This window comes from Monodon monoceros, unplaced genomic scaffold (genome assembly GCF_005190385.1).
Source record: "Monodon monoceros isolate NGI ecotype Baffin Bay Population unplaced genomic scaffold, NGI_Narwhal_1 Super_Scaffold_16, whole genome shotgun sequence".
NCBI lineage: Eukaryota > Metazoa > Chordata > Mammalia > Artiodactyla > Monodontidae > Monodon > Monodon monoceros.
The window spans coordinates 77,631,132-77,647,451 of NW_021703772.1; the positions used below are offsets into that span (position 1 = coordinate 77,631,132).

General features: G+C 33.9%; 1 protein-coding gene across 4 annotated transcripts in view; it reads left to right on the forward strand.

Moving 5' to 3' along the window:
- Nucleotides 1-16,320, forward strand: part of PRPF40A (pre-mRNA processing factor 40 homolog A) — a 54,391-nt gene that overhangs the window by 9,270 nt on the left and 28,801 nt on the right. For all 4 annotated transcript variants that reach the window (XM_029224725.1, XM_029224724.1, XM_029224726.1 and 1 more), the window contains exons 3-5: nucleotides 4,765-4,845; nucleotides 6,007-6,037; nucleotides 7,867-7,883. In XM_029224725.1, coding sequence (XP_029080558.1) covers nucleotides 4,765-4,845; nucleotides 6,007-6,037; nucleotides 7,867-7,883 — 129 coding nt within the window. The remainder of the gene's footprint in view (nucleotides 1-4,764; nucleotides 4,846-6,006; nucleotides 6,038-7,866; nucleotides 7,884-16,320) is intronic.

Consider the following 16,320-nt stretch of genomic DNA (forward strand, 5'->3'; position numbering starts at 1 on the left):
TTGAGAGAATTTAGCAAACTAAATAATTTTGAATACTGGCAGTTGATTTATTAAATGGTAAGGTCCTACTCCCTGTGGGAGCAGTTTGTGCAAATAATGTCTATTTTTTATCTAAATGTTTCTTATATAAGAAAATGACATGTTTTAAGTTTATATATAACTGTAGATGAAGAGGAAGTAAGGTTAAATGATTGTCCCAAAATCCAGCCACTTTGGGTTGTTAAGGACATGCTTTAAACAGGTATTTCCAATTGAATGAATATTTAGTTACATTCAAAGATGTAGTTTTTGCATTTATTCAAAACTTAATTTTTTGCATTCATTTATGTATTTGTTTATAAGGTAAGTTAGTGGTGTAGGGAATAGTTTTAAAATACTGTGTGCTTAATGTTAATAGCCTCTGTAGAGTGTATTTGTGGAATTGACTTTAGCACATTTAAAAGGAACAAGTATAAAGGCAAGAATCAAACTTTTTAGGTAATCAATTTGTAGCTACAGGTTGGCAGCAAGAGTGATTTTTAAAAATCAACCAAATTCAAGAGTTAATATTTAGACAAAAAATAGGTTAGACTGTGTGATTTCTTTCCAGCAGGAAAAACTTCAGGAAATAATTATGAAGAAAAGAACTTTTGAGGTGCCCACATGAAGATGTACACTTTTGTTTTCATATCCTAATAAAATTGGGCTAATTTACATTTTGTATAACTAATTTGCTGTAGCACTGATAGGATTACTTTTATTACTGTACCTTTTTTTATAATTCAAATATCTAGAGTGATCAATGAATCATGCTTGTTTTTATCTAACATTAGACATTTTCTAAACTGGGATGCTAAGAATGACTGAGCGGATTGTGTGGTACTCCCTAGTTTTTACTCATTTTTAATTTTCTTCAAATGGGTGATTCTTAGAATTTTCAAGAGATTCTTCTTGATTTAACTTTTATCATTAAAAGAAGAGAAATAGAAACATCACACAAATCGTTGGCCACTTTGAATAAAGCATATCAAGTTGTATATCTGAGTTACTTTTTAAAGGTGCCAAAGTGTCCATTAAATTTAGATGTTTAATATTTTAGGCAATTTAGCTTACATCTCACATATATGTCTTTCACCCTTAACCATTCTTTCTCTGTCTCCTAACAACTGAAATGCTTAATTACAGCACTTAATGTATTTGCCAAAGTAGCTTAAATGGAAATTTATGAAGCTCTACAAGGTTATTGTAATTCTATAGCGTGCTTCACAATAAGCTTAGTATGAGCTACCACTTCGTAGCTTTAAGAATGATCTGGCTTGTGGAATTTGTTGTGGCATTACTGTAGCAACTATGTTAAGAATTTGTCCCTGTAACCATTTTGAACCAACATCCTGTTTTCATTGAGTTTAAGATGTCATCATTGATGAGACACTCCATTATATTAGGTGCCCTGCGTGAGAAAAAAACAAATAAGAAGTCTACGAATAAAGCTGGGATGCCAAAGGGCTATTCCCTCCGTGTGAAGCAAGAAGTAAATCTGCTATGGAAAAAAGGACAGCAAAGTAACTTGAATGTCTCAACTTTGTTTATTGGGCAAAAGGAGGGAAAAATCACTTCTGATCAGGATTTAAACCACACGCCAATTCTCTCATAAGCTTGCAGCCTATATTCCCATTATCAGTGTGGTGTTAAAACAAGTAAATAAATAACTTAGAAATTTTTAATGGTCTCAGGTTGGTGGTGCTGCCAAGTGACTGGCTGAAGTCAACACAGATCCTCTGAAAGAATTCAACTTCAATCAGACGGGTTGACACATGCATCTCCATATTAGGTGTATCCTAGAATTAATGAAAAATGGAAATCATAACATTTCCACAAAATAGATTCCTCAGGCTTTGGGAAACAGGCCAAATTCTTGTAATAGCTTTTCATAAAAACATAGTATTTTGCATATTTATATTTTTGCTCTTTGGTTTCATGTTAATAACATCACAGTTTTGCTTTAGAATTATCTATTTACTTTTAGAATATTCAGTTGTACATAAATTTAAGAATCTTGCCAATTTTCGTCAGGTTGAACAAGCTTAACTAGTTGCTACCCCTCAGAATTTACAGAGATACAGAGGGAGAATTTAGCTTTTTATTTGACATTAAATCTCATTATATAACCGATACCATGAGTTCTAGTCTAAAGGCAAATTTTTGAGATGTTTTAAAATTTGAAGTGTGGGAAGAAGAACAATTGAGAGAACTCTGTCAAATTCTGTTCTTTAATGATTTTCAAATATTGTTTGCTGTGTCATTGCCTGGTCTAGTAAACATTTGTTATATGTAAGCTCTTTTGTGCTTTGGTTTTGGATGGGCTTTGATCACTGTGTCTCTTATGACGTAAAGTACTTTAATTTGAAATTACATTTATTTGTACAGTCATTTGTACTGCTATCGTGTGGAAATGCTGTGTTGCGTGATGGAGATTTTACCCCCTTTTTAAATGTCTTTAATTCTTTTTTTAAGATTTAGCACAGAATTCTTTTAATTTACATGTTTAGTTTTAAATACATCATTCCAGAAAGTTTGAAAAGTAGAATGAAAAATAACCCATATTCCATCTCCCTAATGTAACTATTATCATTTTTGGTATATTTTATTCCAAATTTTATTGTATGTACATCTCTGTTTAAAAATTTTAATCGTAGTGTACACACAATTTTGATTGTGACTTTTTTCTCTTAACATGGAGTCAGAAGCATTTTTCATGTTGCCACTAAGTCTTTGTAGTCATAGTTTTGATATTTGCTTAATGTGGAATTTCTTTTTCTTTTCTTTTAATTGGAGTATAGTTGATTTACAATATTATGTTAGTTTCAGGTGTACAGCAAAGTGATTCAGTTATACATATATATGTATGTATCTATATTCTTTTTTTGGATTCTTTCTCATAGTTTATTACAAGATACTGAATATAGTTCCCTGTGCTATACAGTAAATCCTTATTGTTTATCTATTTTATGTATGGTGGAGTGCATCTGTTAATCCCATACTGCCAGTTTATCCTTCCCCCCACAGTTTTTAATTCTTATGAGAAAATACTTTGATTCATTTTTCTCTTAAGTTTTCAAATTTCAGGTTCTCCATTTAGATTAGAAGTCTAGTTTTTGGACATGTTATTAGCTTTTGATTTTATATGCAGACCTTTTTTTTTTTTTTTTTGCGGTACGCGGGCCTCTCACTGTTGTGGCCCCTCCCGTTGCGGAGCACAGTCTCCGGACGCGCAGGCTCAGCGGCCATGGCTCACGGGCCCAGCTGCTCCGTGGCATGTGGGATCCTCCCGGACAGGGGCACGAACCCGCGTCCCCTGCATCGGCAGGCGGACTCTCAACCACTGAGCCACCAGGGAAGCCCTATGCAGACCATTTTAATAGCAGGCCATTTCTCTCTGTTGCCCACCGTGCTTCCCCCCATAATTACTTAGTTCTTAAAAGAATTCAAACATATTTGCTATTAGCCTAAAGCAGAATTAATTGTGAGGGTATATCTGTTGAGGGGAGAAGGGGAAAAAGCCTAGTTCTCATTCTGTTAGTTTGAGTTGTAGAGGCTTGTCACTGCTTTGTTTTCAAATTCTGCACTTTATTTTTGTCAACTATTATTTGACCTGTATTTCAGGTTCTAGTCACACTTCTAGTCAAGTTCTTGTTTAGTGATGTTTAAACAGTTTATTGAATGTTTTGTGGAACAAAAAGGCTTTTTTGGTTTTTTCATCCATTAGTACCATGCTACTTCATTTTAATGATAATTTAGCCTGGTTTTGTTTCATGAGTTGACTTTCAAAAGTAATAAACGTCAGTGTTCAAGTGTTTTCTACCTTAAGTAGACTTTATATATTCCTGTTGACCGATATGCTTATTTCTTTTTTGTTGTTCCTATTTCTCAGATTGTTCATTTAATTTAAAACTGTTGAATAACTGGTTACCTTGTTCCAGGACCTATGATTGTTTTGTATAATTTTATCTCCCTTCATGTTTTCCTTACATTCATTCATATTAAGATTAAAGTTATGATGTGAGATTATACTAATATATGTGAACATTGCGTCAGAATCCTTTGGAAATTTATGTTAGTCTTCATGATTTTTATTCATACTAAGTAGTGAAGATTGATTCATAGATTTGGATAACAGTTATTGGTAGATGAGTTTAAGCCCCCAAACTAATATATTCTTTCCCCAGATATGCATGTGTGTATGTGCTTTATTAAGTTTTTCTTTATAAGAGAGAACATAGATGACTTGAGTTAGAAAAGTCTGTTTCTTTATGTATTTGTTTAAAGTCACTGAATTATAAGCACCTTTGAGCTAGAAGTTTTAAAAAGACCAGATGGCTATAAAAATTATTTAATCAGATATTAAAAATCAAAGGTGAGAAACACTGAAAATTTTTTTTTGCCTTGCTCCAAAGAAGAGAAAAACATGGGTGTTGAGTTAAAATTAAAAGGAAATTAATATTCTTAAATTTTAAGTTACAAATAACATACAGTAGTCTAAACTTTTAAATGTATTAAAATAATTATGACAATACATATAAATAATGATGTAAGTATTAAAATAGGTCATTAAAAAATACTTCATTCATTCAACAAGCACTTACTAAGCTTACTATTCATGTAGTATAGTATTCACTGGGTTTTAATCCTAAGTTGTACATATTAGTTTTAATAACCAGATAGATTCTTAAAATCCTGTTAGGTGCTTTGGTCTTATATAGTAATCTTTTTTTACTTTTGTTCTAGATGCCTGGAATGATGTCTTCAGTAATGCCTGGAATGATGATGTCTCATATGTCTCAGGCTTCCATGCAGCCTGCCTTACCGGTAATCTTGTGAAAGTAACTGTTTTCTGTGATGTTTTGATTTCTTTTGTCTATGAGATAACATACGTATTTTGTAGGCAATCATGTTAGCTTTTTAAGTGCCTCCCAAGTACTACACGATGGGAATTACATGGACTTTTATTTTTAGTTTCTTGAATCCAGGCATTTACATTTTTTCCTATATTTATATTATAATTGTTGTACATCCTTAGTTATTAAATTAATTATACATTAAACAAGTCTAGAATTCTAAAAAGCATAATTCGTTAGCCAGAAGCACTTTATTGCTCTTGTAGCGTTCTAATCTTAAAGAGCAGACATTTGCTTTACCATATACTAATTAAAAATTGATAGGATGTGATTTAATACTAGATCCTAAATTTAGAAATCGGAAGATTTCATTTGAAATCCACATTTCATGAGACTTCAGCTGTGGCACATTACTTAGAAAATCTTTGAATACTCTTATCACCCTTATTGGGTGGTATAGCAATATAGAAATCATTATGATATTCAAGTTAGCATGACTTAGTTATAATGAACAGATGTGGCATACTCCACTGGGGTAGGCTTTCAGTGTCGTATCCAAAACCCCTAGGGCCAGATACATTTCAAAATTTTTTTTATATTATAAAGTAATACATTGCGTATAGTATATAATAATTATGTAAAAATTTCCCACGGGATCTTGGGCCGTGCACTTTAATTTCTAACACAATATTTCTAAAGCAGAACTTAAAGATACTCATTCTGATGTGGGATAAATAAGACTGTAAACAGTTCATATCATTCAGGATAGGTTTTGCCACTGATGAGTTTTGGTGCCAAACTAAAAAAAAAAAACAAAACTTGTTTTTCAGAGCTTTTTGGATCTTAGAATTGTGGGTAAAGGGTTGTGGATCTTTATATAACCGATAATTATATAAATAAAACACTTAAGATTAAAGTGCTTCAGTAGCCCCAGATTACTGCAATGTTTTTTGTTTTTTTACAATTTATAGCAAGCTCAGGGAACTGAGATCACTAAAACTTAACCAAGAATCTTTGAGTCAGTGGCTAGAGAATTGATACATAGAGGGGACTGATTATGCTTTAAGAGAATCGTATATAAAATACAGTTTAAGCAAGGTGAATGTTACTAATTTCATTTTTATTCTTACAGCCAGGAGTAAATAATATGGATGTAGCAGCAGGTATGTATACCATTTATGGTGATATATATTAGACTTAATTTGGACAGTAGCAACCGTGTTACAGTGAGGAATAAAACAGTGTCTCTTGGGCATTATAATCAGCTCCTGATTCTTTTTTTTTTAAGCAATGGAAAATGGAAATCCATAAGAAATTATCACAATTTTAGATATTGGAGTTCTGAGACCAGATTTGGTCTTCAGATATACTTTGGCCCACGGGATGTTTTTAAATTTTATAATTAGTTGCTGACATTTAAAGTCTGCAGGCTTACATAAAGATTGAATTTATCATTCCATACAAAAATTTAATTTATCTTGAAAAGTTGGATGATCTGAACTTTTATTATTTACAGTGGTCTTTCTCAACACAGTAGATACTCAGAGAATATTTGAATGGAAAATTCTGATTGAGTCCATATTTGCACTCAGCAAACATTGTGGAATGGGTAGCAACTCCATACTTCAGATATCGAGCATGTGCTGTCAGACTTCTGGACTACTTCTGTCATTTTTCTGATACCTGCTTGGTCCTTATAGTCATTGCAGTTTGTAAGCCCTGTGATAATATATTTTTTTCAGCTGGTTACCAATAAGTGTTTATTATGACTAGTGTGACTTTAACATATAATAATGCTTCAATTATACATGAGTAAGTAATGTTCCATGTAATTTAGTATTCCAGATGGTGAACTTTGTCCCATGATTATGCCAAAACTTTTTTTTTTGAACATTATGGGTCGAAATATGTTTAAAATGCACTATGTGCTTTCCTGGAGGTTTATATGGGCCATAACTGATCTTTTTAAGATGCTTCACAGATTTCATTATTTAAGCTGTAATGATGTTCTGATATATCAATACCTCTGATATATCAATACCTTAGAATAGTATTTTAGCCTATTTAGATATCTAGAGGTGGTTACTATTACCCTAAATAATCCTGGAAAATTACCTTAAAGTTTTTTTTTTAGTTACTTTTAAATGCTTTGACTCTATTATTGATGTTCCATACTAGCTTTTTTTTTATTGCTCTCAGTATATACGTACTTAGTTGTTTCCTTTTTACAGTCTCTTGTTTTTTTTACATATAGTTTTAAGCTACTAGTTTCCTAAATTAAAGATTATTCATATGAACTTTGTGACTAATAGGGATTTCCCCTTTTGTCTTAAGATGGCTTTGATAGTAGTTTAGGACAGTACCATCTAATAGAACTTTCTGTAAGTGTAGAAATGTTCTGTAATCTGTAGTGTTGTATACAGTAAACACAGCCACATGTAATTATTGAGTACTTGAAATGTGGCTAGTGCAAAGGAGGAACTGAATTTTAAAATTTTATTTAATCTTAATTAATTTAAATGTTAGTTTAAACAGGCGTACATGGTGGCTAAAGGATTCTGTATTGTACAGCATGTGTTTGGAACCTAGATAATTAAACCTGTCAGAAATCTAAAGCATAGAATCAGAGTTCTGACACATTAGTGTACTTCAGCAGTATAGCAGAGAAACAGGAATTAGTTAAGATAAACACCTATTTAGCAAGAAAAGGAGAAACAAAAGGCAAGGGTGTGAATACTGCTCAAACAGCTCCCAAGTGAGTTTGCACATTGAAAGTTCAAAGTGCCAACTTAATTCTGAAAGTGCTTTGCACTATTGATGTTTTTCTTGTGGGAAAGAGAGCAAGTACATAGGTGATATGGGACAGTCTTAGGATATTTAGTCTGATGGGATGAGGAGGAAAAAATAGTATGAATAAATATTTTAACACTGTTAACCTAAGGAGAGCATGATTTATCACATTGTAATATTGTTCCAAAAAATTTTTTTTTAGGTACAACATCCGGTGCAGTAAGTACCTTTGGAATATATTTATTTCATTATACTTCTTTAGCCTACTACGTTGATGCTTATTTCTGTTTTGAAGATTATCTACTAAGTTGATTCCTTTTCCTTTATTTTCTGTGCCAAAGGTTGAAAATTTGTTTGAATAATTTATTTTAAAATCTGATTTTTGTGGGACTTAATCAGAGATATGGGAATCACCAAGGTTTTTTTTTTTTAATTCCTTAAAGCTCAGTGAAGAGTTTATGTGTGTAATCTCATTTCATCAAAACAGTAGTCCTGAGAGGTAGCTGTTATTCTCATATGGTTGAGAAAATGCAGAATTTTAAGTATGTTAGTATTTTAAATTTGGGGTGAAAGACTTTTAATTGTGACCTGTATTTAAATATTTTAAACTTTTATCTTTTGCTTTAAAATTGAATAGTTATATCCATTTGGTATTCTTCCATTGTAAGTGTCTTTTTTTGTTTTTGACTAATAAAAGCTTCATGTTTTTCCTGCTTACTTAAATAATATGGGCTCACTGGGAGGAAAATGAAGCAGACTTAAGTTAAAAAGAAGAAAGTAAATTACCCTAAGTTTTTCTACCATGAGGGAACCACCATGATTAATATTTCGGTTGTGTCAGTTAAACTATGTTTTTTTCTCACTTAATTGAAACATCTTTTTTGTCATATATTAAATTCTCACATATTCTGACATCCATTTCTGGGTTTTCTTTTCCATTCTAATTCAATATTACACCATTTTCTGATTAGAGTAGATTTAATATTTAATAAGACATGTCTTTTATGGTTTCTCTTTTCATTATGCCCTTTGCTGTTTCCAGATATTAGCATATGAATTTCCCTGTCCCCCACCAAAAGCAGTCTTTAAATACACACACAGAGACATGCTCAAAAGGCAAAAATTGTGTTTTTATCTGGGATTAATTTAATTCTTTCCATTTTAAGAGAACTGACATATTCATACTTTTCAATTAAACTTTCCCATCCAAAAATATTGTGTATTTATTTGAAAACTTGCTGTTGTTTTATTCTTTTTTGATTTCAGGTACACAAATTTCAGTTACTTGTGCTTTTCAGGCTATGGTCATTATTGTTGATCCATGGCGGTTCCCTCATATTTTTTCCCTTTATTCTTCCCTTTATTCTTTTTCCCTTTACTCCAGTCCACCCTCCCCAGTAGGTGCTTACTTGGATATATGTCCTAAGACACGTATATTGGGAAATGCTTGTGAAATTTTTTTGTGTAGCTTTTTTGTGTGTTTTTTCTTTTTTTCTTGATCTTCATCCTTATTTTATAATTGACATACAGTATTAGTATCAGGTGTATAATGCAATGGTTCAATATTTGTATACATTACAAAATGCTTACCAAAAATAAGTAGTTAACCCATCACCACATATAGTAACAAAATTTTGTGTGTGTGTGTGTGAGGAGGACTTTACTCTTCAAAGATGTAATACAGTATTACTAACTATAGTCACCATGCTGTACATTTTATCCCTCATGACCTACTTATTTTATAGCTAAAAGTTTGTAGATTTTGACCCTCTTCACCCATTTCTCCCACACCCCCAAACCATCCTCCCCTATGGCAATCATCAGTCTGTTCTCTGTTTCTATGAACTTGGGTTTTTTGTTTCGTTTTTCAGAATCTACATGTGAGATCATACAATACTTGTCTTTCTCTCTCTGGCTTATTTCACTTAGTATAATGCCTTCAAGGTCCATCCATGCTGTTGTAAATGGCAAGATTTCATTCATTCTTTTTTTTATGGCTGAATAGTTTTCCTTGTGTGTATGTGCATTTTATATATATCTTTATCCATTCATCCATGTACACTTAGGTTATTTCCATATCTTAGCTATTAAAAATGATGCTTCAGGGCTTCCCTGGTGGCACAGTGGTTGAGAGTCTGCCTGCCGATGCAGGGGACACGGGTTCGTGCCCTGGTCTGGGAAGATCCCACATGCCGCGGAGCGGCTAGGCCCGTGAGCCATGGCCGTTGAGCCTGCGCGTCCGGAGCCTGTGCTCCGCAACGGGAGAGGCCACAACAGTGAGAGGCCCACGTACCGCAAAAAAAAAAAAGATGCTTCAATGAACTTTTTATAGGAACTTCCATACTGTTCCGTAGTGGCTGTACAATTTACATTCCCACCAACAGTGTAGGAGGGTTCCAGGTTCTACACATCCTTGCCAACATTTGTTATTTCTTGGTTTTTTGATAATGGCCATCCTGACGAGTGTGAGGTGAAATCTCATTATGGTTTTGATTTACGTTTCTCTGATGCTTAGTGATGTTGAGTATCTTTTTATATACCTGTTGGCCATTTGTATGTCTTTTTTGCCCATTCTTTAATTGGATTATTTGTGGTATTTTGCTGTTGATTTGTAGGAGTTTCTTATATATTGTGGATATTAACCCCTTATTATGGTTTGCAAATATTTTCTTCCATTCCAGAGGTTATATTTTCACTCTGTTTACTGTGTGGAAGCTTTTCAGTTTGATGTAGTCCTACTTGCTTTCTATTCCTAAACATGAGGAACTAGTTCAGAATTACTTTAACTTCCTTTTAGACTCCCTTACAATGAGTGGTGGTTTAAGGATAGCAAAACATGGTTCTAACCAGAACTCTAATGAACATTCTATGTAATTCAGGCTATGAATATGTACCTGGCAAGAGAAATTCCTGTGTATTTAATCTGTGGTCAAGCAGATCCAAGAGAGCCACTTCCCTAGGTTTCCTCTGCTGTCCTCGCCATTCTTTTTGCCTTCTGGAGTCAAAAATTCAGGTATTAGTTGCCTTGACATTTATTAGAAGAAATTGACTGTTTGGATCTCTCTAGTCAGTCATTCTGACAGGCTTTCTAAACAGAAATAGCTTTTTCTGCATAGCACCTGGTGCCAGTGCTGTGCAGGTTGAGGTGCTCACTGCAGGCCTACCTCAGTTATTGGTTCAGTTCCAGACCACTGCAATAAAGTGAATGTCAGTCACGAATTTTTTGGTTTCCCAGTGCATGTTAAAGTTATGTTTACACTACACTGTAGGCTATTAAGTGTGCAATAGCATTATGTCTAAAAAAGCAATGTATATACCTTAATTTAAAAATACTTTATTGTGAGAAAATGCTAACCAATCATCTGAGCCTTTAGCAAGTCATAATCTAAAGATTACTGATCACAGATCACTATAACAAATATGATAATGAAACGTTTGAAATATTGTAACAGTAACCAAAATGTAGCACAGAGACACAAAGTGAGCAAATGCTGTTGGAAAAGTGGTGCTAATAGACTTGCTCCACAGAGTGTTTCCACAAACATTCAATTTTTTAAAAAGGCAATAATCTGTGAAACACAGTAAAGCTAAGTGCAATAATACCATGTAAATGTGTAAAGTTGCCAGATTACAGCAAGTTCAAGTTTTGCTTTTTGGAGATTTCTGGAATTTTTAAAATATTTTCAATCTATGGTTGGTTGAATTCACTAATGTGGAGGGCCAGCTGCTGTAGTTCAGTCTTCTTTTAAGTCTGTTTTATGATAGAGTTTTAAATATTCTCCATTAAATACTGTGCATTCTTCATTCTGTTAGATTACAGATACTGTATAAGATTTGGAGCCATTTTGAATTTGTTGTGCTTTATGTTATCATTTTTCTATGTGTTTATCCAGCAGGCTTGCTGAACTCTTGTTGCTTAGTGAGTTTTCTGTGTAATACTACTACCCTGAAATGACAGTTTTGGCTCCTTCTCTTCTGGTCCTCATATTTGTGTCTACTATTATTGTTTCAGGCAGAACCTCTAGTGCTATGGTGAGTGGTAGCAGTGATAAACTGGCATCTTGTCTTCTTTCCTCTCCTAAAGGGAATAAGTTTAAAATTTCTCCATTAAATATGATGTTTACTATAGTTTTTTGGTATGCAGTCTATGTTAAGTTGAAGCTTTCTTCTATTCCTGGTTTGCTGATAGCGTTCAATATGTACTTATTTTTTAAATTCTTCAGTGTTTTTTTCCATGTCAACTAAGATGATCATATGATATTTCTTTTCTACTCTGTTAATGTGAAAGTACATGGATAAGTTTTCTGACATTGCCATCTTTACATCACGAACATGAACCCTAGTTATTCATTATGTGTATTTAGTGGTATGTATATGTGCATACACGTGTGTTTAATTTCTTCTGAATTTAGTTTGCTAGTATCTTTTTTAGGTTGCTTGTTTCTGGAGAATAATCTCTCTTTTCTGGTCCTTAGAACAACTTAATAAGTAACTTATTTCTTAATGCTTGATAGAACACAAGTAAAAACTGACTGGACCTAACACTTTTTTTTAAATTAAAGTATAGTTTCTGTATAATAATATATGTTACAGGTGTGCAATATAGTGATTTACAGTTTTTAAAATTTATACTCCATTTAGTTATTGTAAAATATTGGCTGTATTCCCCATGTTGTACAATATATCTTTGTAGTTTATTTTATACAAAACACTTTGTACTACTTAATCCCCTACACCTGTATTCACCCTCACCCATTCCCTCTCCCCACTGGTAACCACCAGTTTGTTCTCTGTATCTGTGAGTCTGCTTCTTCTTTGTTATATTCACTAGTTGTATTTTTTAGATTCCACATGTAAGTGATATCATACAGTATTTGTCTTTCTCTATGTGACATATTTCACTTAGCATAATGCCCTTAAAGTCCATCCATGTTGCTGCAATGGCAAAATTTCATTCTTTTTTATGGCTGAGTAGTATTCCATTGTGTGTGTGTGTATCACACCTTCGTTATCCATTCATTTGTTGATAGACATTTAGGTTCCTTCCTTATCTTGGCAATTGTTAATAATGCTGCTGTGAACGTAGGGGTGCATGTCTTTTTTCAAACTAGTGTTTTTATTTTCTTTGGATATATACCCAGGAGTGGAATTGCTGTGTCATGTGGTAGTTCTGTTTTTAGTTTTTTGAGAAACCTCCATACTGGTTTCCACAGTGGCTGTACCAGTTTACATTCCCACCATTTACGAGGGTTCCCTTTTCTCCACGTTCTTGCCAACATTTGTTATTTGCATTCTTTTTGATGATAGCCATCTGACATGTGTGAGATGATATCTCATTATGATTTTGATTTGCATTTCCCTGATGATTGATTACTGATGTTGAACATCTCTTTTCATGTGCCTGTTGGCCATCTGCATTTCCTCTTTGGAAAAATGTCTATTCGAGTCTTCTGCCCAATTTTTATTGGGTTGTTTTCTGTTGTTGTTTTGTTTTTTTGTTCATTTTTTTTGTTTTTTGATGTTGAGTTCTATGAGCTGTTTATATTTTGGATATTAACCCCTCATTGGTCATATCATTTGCAAATATTTTCTTCTATTCAGTAGATTGTCTTTTCGATTTGTGAATGGTTTCCTTTGCTGTGCAGAAGCTTTTAAAGTTTAGTTTGGCTCTAATAGTTTTTGAGGATAATGGTTTTGCATTACCATTTCAATTTCCTTAGCGGTTATTGGGCTATTCCAATTTTCAATTGCTTCTAATAATTTCATGTTTTTTCCAGATTTTTATCTATGTTATTGAGGTTTAATAATTGTTTAGCATAGAGTTAGAAATCATAATTGCTATCATTGTCCGTTTTTTGGGTTTTTTTGAAGAGGGGAGAGGGTAACTATTCAATTTCTGTTGTCATCTTTACTTCCTTCTTGATTACTTACTCTCTTGGTCTTTTTCTAGCATCTTGAGTCCTTTTAATTTTAATTTGAGTCCTTAGCTCACTGGTTTTCAGACATCCTTAACTGTGCTGCTTAACTTTTTTTTTTGTTTTTTTTAAATAAACTTATTTATGTATGTATGTATGTATGGCTCTGTTGGGTCTTTGTTACTGCGTGCAGGCTTTCTCTAGTTGCAGCGAGCGGGGGCTCCTCTTCGTTGCGGTGCGTGGGCTTCTCATTGCAGTGGCTTATCTTGCTGAGGAGCACAGGCTCTAGGCGCATGGGCTTCAGTAGTTGTGGCACTCAGGCTTAGTAGTTGTGGCGCACGGGCTTTGTTGCTCCGTGGCATGTGAGATCTTCTCGGACCAGGGATTGAACCTGTGTCCCCTGCTTTGCTAGGCGGATTCTTAACCACTGCTCCACCAGGGAAGTCCCGGCAGGCAGATTCTTAACCATGGCGCCTCCAGGGAAGTCCCTTAAGTTTTGACATAAAGAATTTTTGTTGTTATTCAGCTCTCAATATCTTGTTTTTTTTTCCCTCATTTGATTTCTTTTTTTATTAGGTATTAAGTGGTTGGTTTTTTTGGTTTCCAGATGTCAGATTTTTTTTTTTCCAAATTGACTTTTTTTTTTTTCCTAGAGAAATTTTAGATTGAGTGCAAAGTAGAGAGTTCCCAAATACCCCCTATCCCTCATACATACAGCCTTCCCTTCTATCAACATCTCTCCCCAGAGTGGTATGTTTACTACAGTTGATGAACATACATTGACACATCATTATCACCCAAAGTCCAGTTTGCATTAGGTTTCACTCTTGGTGTTATGCATTCTATGAGTTTGACAAATGTTTGGTGACGTGTATCCCTCATGATAGTGTCATACAGAATAGTTTCACTGCACTAAAAGCCCTCTGTGCTCTGTCTCTTCATCCCTCTCCCCATCTCCCCCCACAACCCCTGCAGCCACTGGTCTTTTTACTGTCTCCATAGTTTTACCTTTTCCTGATGTCATATAGTTAGAATCATACAGTATGTGACCCTTTCAGATTGGCTTCATTCACTTAATTTTCCTCCATTTCTTTTCTTTGATAGCTCATTTCTTTTTAGCACTGAATAACAAAATAATTATAATAGAGGTGAATAATATTTTGTTGTCTGGACATGCCACAGTTTGTTTATCCATTCAGCTACTAAAAGACATTTTGGTTGCTTCTAGTTTTTAGCAATTATGACTAAAGCTGCTAAAATGTACACGTTTTTGTGTGGACTTAAGTTTTCAACACATCTGGGTAAACATAAAGGAGCACGATTGCTTGATCATATAGTAATAGTATATATACTTTTGTAAGAAACTACCAAACTGTCTTCCAAAGTGGCTGTACCATTTTGACTTCCCACCAGCAATGAATGAGAGTTCCTGTTGCTTCACATCCTCACTAACATTTGGTATTGTTGGTGTTCTAGATTTTTTTGGCGTTTTAATAGGTGTGTGGTGCATCTCGTTTTAATTTGCAACTCTGTAATAGTGTATGATGTTGAGCATCTTTTCATATGCTTACTTGTATCTATGTCTTTTTTTATTGAGGTGCCCAGATTTTTTACTCTTTTTACAGATTTAATTTTATTTATTTTTGGCAGCGTTGGGTATTTGTTGCTGCGCGCAGGCTTTCTCTAGTTGTGTTGAGCGGGAACTACTCTTCATTGCATTGTGCGGACCTCTCCTTGCAGTGGCTTCTCCTGTTGCGGAACACCACCTCAAGGCCGCAGGCTTCAGTAGTTGTGGCTCACGGAGTCTAGAGCGCAGGCTCAGCAGTTGTGGTGCATGGGCCTAGTTGCTCTCTGGCATGTGGGATCCTCCCAGATCAGGGATTGAACCCGAGTCCCCTGCATTGGCAGGCAGACCCTTATCCACTGCACCACCAGGGAAGTCCCTACTCATTTTTCTTAATGATAAGTTTAAAGAGTTTTTATATATTTTGGTTAACAGTACTTTAACAGATGTGTCTTTTGCAAATAATTTCTGTTTGTGGCTTTTTGCATTCTTTTAACTGCATTTGGCACAGCATTTGGCACAGCAGAGGTTTTTAATTTTACTTAAGTCCATCCTATCAATTGTTTCTTTCATTGATCATGCCTTTGAGAGACTTATTTTTTATAAGATATAGCTTTTTGCATTATGATCAGAAAGCACAGTCTATAAGATGTTGATTCTTTGCAGTTTATTAAAGCTTCCTTTATGTTCTATGTCAACACCAATTTTAGGAGTTTTTTGTGCTAATAATTTAAAGTTATTTTGTTTTTCTCTATCTTGACATATCTTTCATCTAAGGAGAGGGGTATATTAAAATCTTTAACTTGAAGGGATGAGTCATCTTTTTCTCCCATATTTTTCTGTTTTTGCTCTGTATTTCAAGGCTCAGTTGCAAATAAATGCATATATGTTGAGGATAAGTTCTTTATCTGTTAACTCTTTATCAATATACAAGTCCCTCTTTCTATTTAGATGGGACAGACAGTTATTATAGTTATTTTTATTTCTTTTTACCTTATAAAAACTTGTTATATTGTAAATAGAATATTTTTCCCATTTTTATTACAAGCTAGTTATTGTCATTCAAAAATTTTTGTATGTTTATCTTATAGCCAGCTAGATTACCAGAGGCACTGGATAATTTGTTTTTTTTATTTGAGTCTTTAGCAGTAAAGGCAAGAGAATTTATCTCTTTCCC